The sequence below is a fragment of the Crocuta crocuta genome, unplaced genomic scaffold, assembly GCF_008692635.1.
Source record: "Crocuta crocuta isolate KB4526 unplaced genomic scaffold, BGI_CrCroc_1.0 scaffold443, whole genome shotgun sequence".
NCBI classification, from domain to species: domain Eukaryota; kingdom Metazoa; phylum Chordata; class Mammalia; order Carnivora; family Hyaenidae; genus Crocuta; species Crocuta crocuta.
The window spans coordinates 339,752-344,295 of NW_027529446.1; the positions used below are offsets into that span (position 1 = coordinate 339,752).

Genomic DNA, 4,544 nt, shown 5'->3' on the forward strand with positions numbered 1-4,544 from the left:
GCGGCCGTCAGGCCCCTCCCCCCGACCCTCGCCAGCGGACGGCATTTCCAGCTTCATGGGAATGAGTTCTTAAAAGCTTTATCTGTATCAGACGTGATTCACGCCCTTACTGCTCAGCATTTAAGAGCCGTGCAGCCAGCACTGCAGCCAGAGAATATTTCTCTCATCATCAGGAAAGATCCCCGTCCCCATCAGCCTCACCCGCTCCCCAGTGCCCCTTTCCCCGCCCCCACACTCCCCCGCTTCCCGCCCGTGGAGGCGCCTGTTCCGGACGCCACGCACGCGCACTCACACCCCGCGTGGCCCCCGTGTCGGGTTCCCTCCCTGAGCGTCGTGTGTTTTCGTCGGGTGTGGGCGCCTCGCTCCTGCTCGCGGCCGAGGGGCGTGCGCGTGCGCAGTGGACGCACTTGAGGGACGTGTGCACGTGCGGTGGACACGGTCCTCTGTGGACGTGCGCGTGCGCGGAGGACGCACCCGAGGGACGTGCGCGTGCGCGGTGGACACACCTGAGGGACGGGCGCGTGCGCGGTGGACACGGTCCTCTATGGACGTGCGTGTGCGCGGTGGACGCACCGTGTTAACCACTTCCGGCAGACACTGGGTCTTTGCTGTTGAGTCGTGAGGCCGAGGGCGAGCGTTGGGCGCACACACGGCGACCGAGTCCGGTGGTAAAAGTCCTCGCTGACCCTCCGGACGACCGGCCAGACCGCTGACCCCTCTGCGGCGAGGCGGACCGGCCTGGGTCAGAGGCAGGGTGGCGCCTCCTACAGGCCGTGAGGCTCAGGCCGCTCACTCAACCTCTATTTGGGAAAAGGAAATGGAAGTGTTTCCTAGCAGACGATTAAAACGTTACAACGGGAAAGTGTGCAGGGAGGCAGCCAAGGCGTGGTCAGGCTGCCTGGGGTGCAGAGACCGCTCCGGCTCTGGGCAGGCCCTGGGGAGGGGCAGGGTTTCTGGGTTTGGGGAGGAGAGAGGCTGGATCTGGGAAGGGGGTTCTGGGATGAGATGACCCTTGAGAAGTGACCATGACAATTCAGGGGCAGGACCTTGCAGGGACGGGGTTTTCCCTAGGGGCTGGAGGCGGGGCAGGGCCTGGCAGGGAAGGGGAGGAAGGGGCTGGGGGTCCTACCCTAACTAAAGAGGAGGATGGGCCAGAAGCCTTGGGGCTGGGGAGCACGACGCCACCACAGGGCAGGAGGCGTGCTCTCATGTGAGTATCACGAGGCCAGAGGAAGCCATTTCGCTCTTGCCTCTGAGCTCCCTGTGGTCCAGGCGAGGCTCCAGGCCCCCCAGGTGGGACAGGGGCGGGGCTCCAGCTTGGAGGGGCTGGGGGCAGCCTGTTTGGTCCTCCAGCTCCACTAGAAGTCTGGAGAATGGATCAGAGAAGCTGGGAAGCCTACAGGGATGGAGACACGGTGAGTCTCCCAAGCCCCCTCCCTGGCCCCCACCCTACTGTTTTTGTAATCCAGGCATGAATAAACACACACATGAGCAAATATTCCAAAACCATTAACCATTTCTGTTTGAAACACAGGGGAAAGCCCACAGGGAGGCAAGGGGGGGACTGGCCTGGTCCTGTGTTTTCGTTTTGAAAAAGGAGTAAACAAGCGCCATATCACACCCCCCCATCTGATCTGAAACGAGGAATGGGGCCCCAGCAGGCCCCCTCTCAGGACCTGGGAAGCCAGCCCTCTGCACCCCAGGCTGGCTCCTCCCTTGCTTGCTCCCGCCGTGGACAAGATCATGTTTTCCAAATTCTCAAACAAATGCAAGGTGATCACACACCCACTTGCACCCTAAATCATTAATGAGGAAGCAGCTGGCAGGCAAGGCTGGGATGGGAGAAAGGGCAGCAAATGTACAAGAAAGGAGGCCGGCCTGCTCCTGACCACGTGCTGGGTGCCCCCAGAGCCTCCCCGGGGCCTGGGCCCCATCGCCAAGCGGCTGATTCATACACGCTGGGGGCTCTGGGGTCAGGGGAAGACACGCGTGTTGCAGGCCTCCCCCCTTGCGTAATCCCAAGTGTGGGAATCAGTGTGGCTCTCATCAGAGCCTCTGGCCCCGTCTCCCGCACCCGTGCGCTGTCCCCTTCCAGCATCCGGCAGGACTCAAGGGCTGGCCTGAGACAGCAAGGGCCTCATCTCAGCCACAGACACCTCCCTCAGTGGCCTCTTGGCCGCCTTGCTAGCGTTTTCTACCTTTCGTGAATTCGAATTTATTTCAAGGAGCTCCAGCGCACGGTGGAACCGAAGGACATTACCTTCAGCCATCTCAGAAGACATTGAGGAAACTGTTCTGATGAGGGGCCTTGGTAAAGGCCCTGGGGCACGGGTGTGAGGAGGGAGTAGTGTCATTTAGGGAGGAGTCTCCAGAAGGGAAAAGCCATACACTGGAGGCCTGTGGGAATTAGGTCAGAACCAGACAGGTGGCTGGGGGTGCAGAGCCGGCCACCCTAAGCAAGGCAGGACCCCGGGAGGGCTGTGATGGGAAGTGGGTTTTAACACAATTCTGACTGTGTAGACACTCCACCAGTGTCAGCTGCCCTCTTCTCCCCCTGGGCTGTGACACTCCGTCTCCCTCCCCACTGCCGTCAAGTGGGGGGGGGGCATCCTTGGCACCCGTCCTCCAAAGAAGGAAGGTGAGCGGGTGGCCCTGTGGTACCCAAAGCACAGCTCAAATGGCAGTCCCGGACGAGCAAATCCACGGAATGTGTCAGAGATTCTCCTGAATCCACCGGGACATTCCTGATTAGCCGCTCTGCGGCTCCAGATGGCCTTGCGAGCGGGGGGACGGGAGGCCTCCGTGGAAACGCGCGGCGGCTCTCTGGCATTGGCGCCCGGGAGGGCGCCGGGCCGCGGGCCTGGAGCTGGCACTGTCCCCCAACTGCCAGCCCTGCTGCTTGCTGGCCAGACCTAACTAATGTCATTTTCTCTCTTTAGTCGCCCGCCACTCTGAAGACCCCTTTCTTAGCATGCGTGGAGAGCAGTCACTACAACGATGTCCCCCACCTACTGAGCATCCACTCAGCGTCAGGAACCGCACCAAGCCCACCACGTGGAGGGTCTCCTGAGTGCTTCCCTCTCGGCTCCCGACCCCGCTGACCTAAGGGTTACCCCTGTCACCCACAACCCTTGTACAACTCTTGCCATCATCTCGGAAAAATATTTGGGATGTTCTTTGGCTGCTGAGATGGAGATGCTCCCCTGCCTGGATGCCCCATGGCAGCGGGATTGTGCTGCGTGCTTCAGGGTCTGATCTCCGGTGGGCAGGGGCTGCCTTGCTCCGCGGACCTCAGTTTCTCCATTCCTGCAGCTTGGGCACAGGGCTGCCGTCGGGCTTCGCTGCTCTGGGGGTGAGCAAAGGATGACCGCATGCTCGGAGGTCAGCGGTGGACACGGAGCCCCGGCTGGTCCGGGACGCGTTAAGCGGCCTTCACCTCCCCGCGTGCTAACCTAAGAGTAGGGACTCCTTTTCAATCAGGCTTTTCGTACACGTGCCCGAAAGCAAGATGGAGCCCCGTAGGTTCTCTGCCCGACTCCAAGATGGCGACTCAGCTCCCTCTACCCGCACGCCCAGGGACGGCCCCTGCCCGTTTGCAAGATGGCGGCAGCCTGGTAGAAAGCACGCTTCCCGCCGCCGGACTCGCCACGTACCCACTCTCAAGATGGCTTCTCCCGCAAAGCCTCACGCAGGAGCGCAGCTCGCTTACTGGCTCAAACTCTGTGACATGATCCCGCCTTTTCTCCCCTCCCCCGTCTCCACGGGTCGTTTCCGTCTCGAGCCCCGACGGACGGCCACTTTCTCCAATGGGCGCCTGCCATTCCTCTTGGCTCCACCCCTAAAGCGTCCTCCTAGCCATTGGGAGGCGGTGGCAGGGCCCTGCGGCGCCCGCCCCGCCCCCTCCCCGTGGCGGGAGCCAATAGGCAGAGCGCGCGGGGGACGTGTTCGGGCGTCTCCGCCATTTTGTGAGTCTATAACTCGGAGCCGTTGGGTCGGTTCCTGCTATTCCGGCGCCTCCACTCCGTCCCCTGCGGGTCTCTTCTGTGTGCAATGGACGGGTGAGTATTGCTTCTGCGCGGTACCCGACGACCTCCTGGCTCTCCAGCTTTCCCCTCGCCGCCCCCCGGGTCTCCTCGGGGCCGCGGCCCGTGCGTCGCTCCGCCTCCGCCCGGGTTCGCGGGCGCCTCCGGGGTCCCTCCCCTCCCGGGGCCTGGGGTGCGGGCGCGGGGCAGGCTGCCGGGATTGGGGAAGGGGGGCGTCAGGCGGGCAGTGCCTCCTGGGCTTAGAAGGGGGGTCCAGGCCTCGCTCCCCGCTCATTTCCGGCCTCCGCGCGCCTCGCCCCGAACGCACGCGGCAGTCGCGCGGCCCTTCCCGCTTCCCGTCCGTGCTTCTCGCGCACGCGCCAGTGTCGCGAGCCCCGTGTGAACCTTCCAGCTCCCCGTACCCCCGTGCGCGCGCCCCGTGTGGCCCTTCCCGCTCCACGTCGAGCCCCCGCGTTTGCGTGCGCAGCTATTCGCGCCCCTGTCGGGCTCTGCGCGTGCGCG

At 63.5% G+C, this 4,544-nt stretch overlaps 1 protein-coding gene across 1 annotated transcript in view; it reads left to right on the forward strand.

The window, feature by feature from the left end:
• Positions 1-3,961: 3,961 nt before the first annotated feature.
• PTBP1 (polypyrimidine tract binding protein 1) overlaps positions 3,962-4,544 on the forward strand; it is an 11,483-nt gene continuing 10,900 nt past the window's right edge. The window contains exon 1 of the mRNA XM_077760637.1: positions 3,962-4,058. Coding sequence (XP_077616763.1) covers positions 4,051-4,058 — 8 coding nt within the window. The 5' untranslated portion in view covers positions 3,962-4,050. The remainder of the gene's footprint in view (positions 4,059-4,544) is intronic.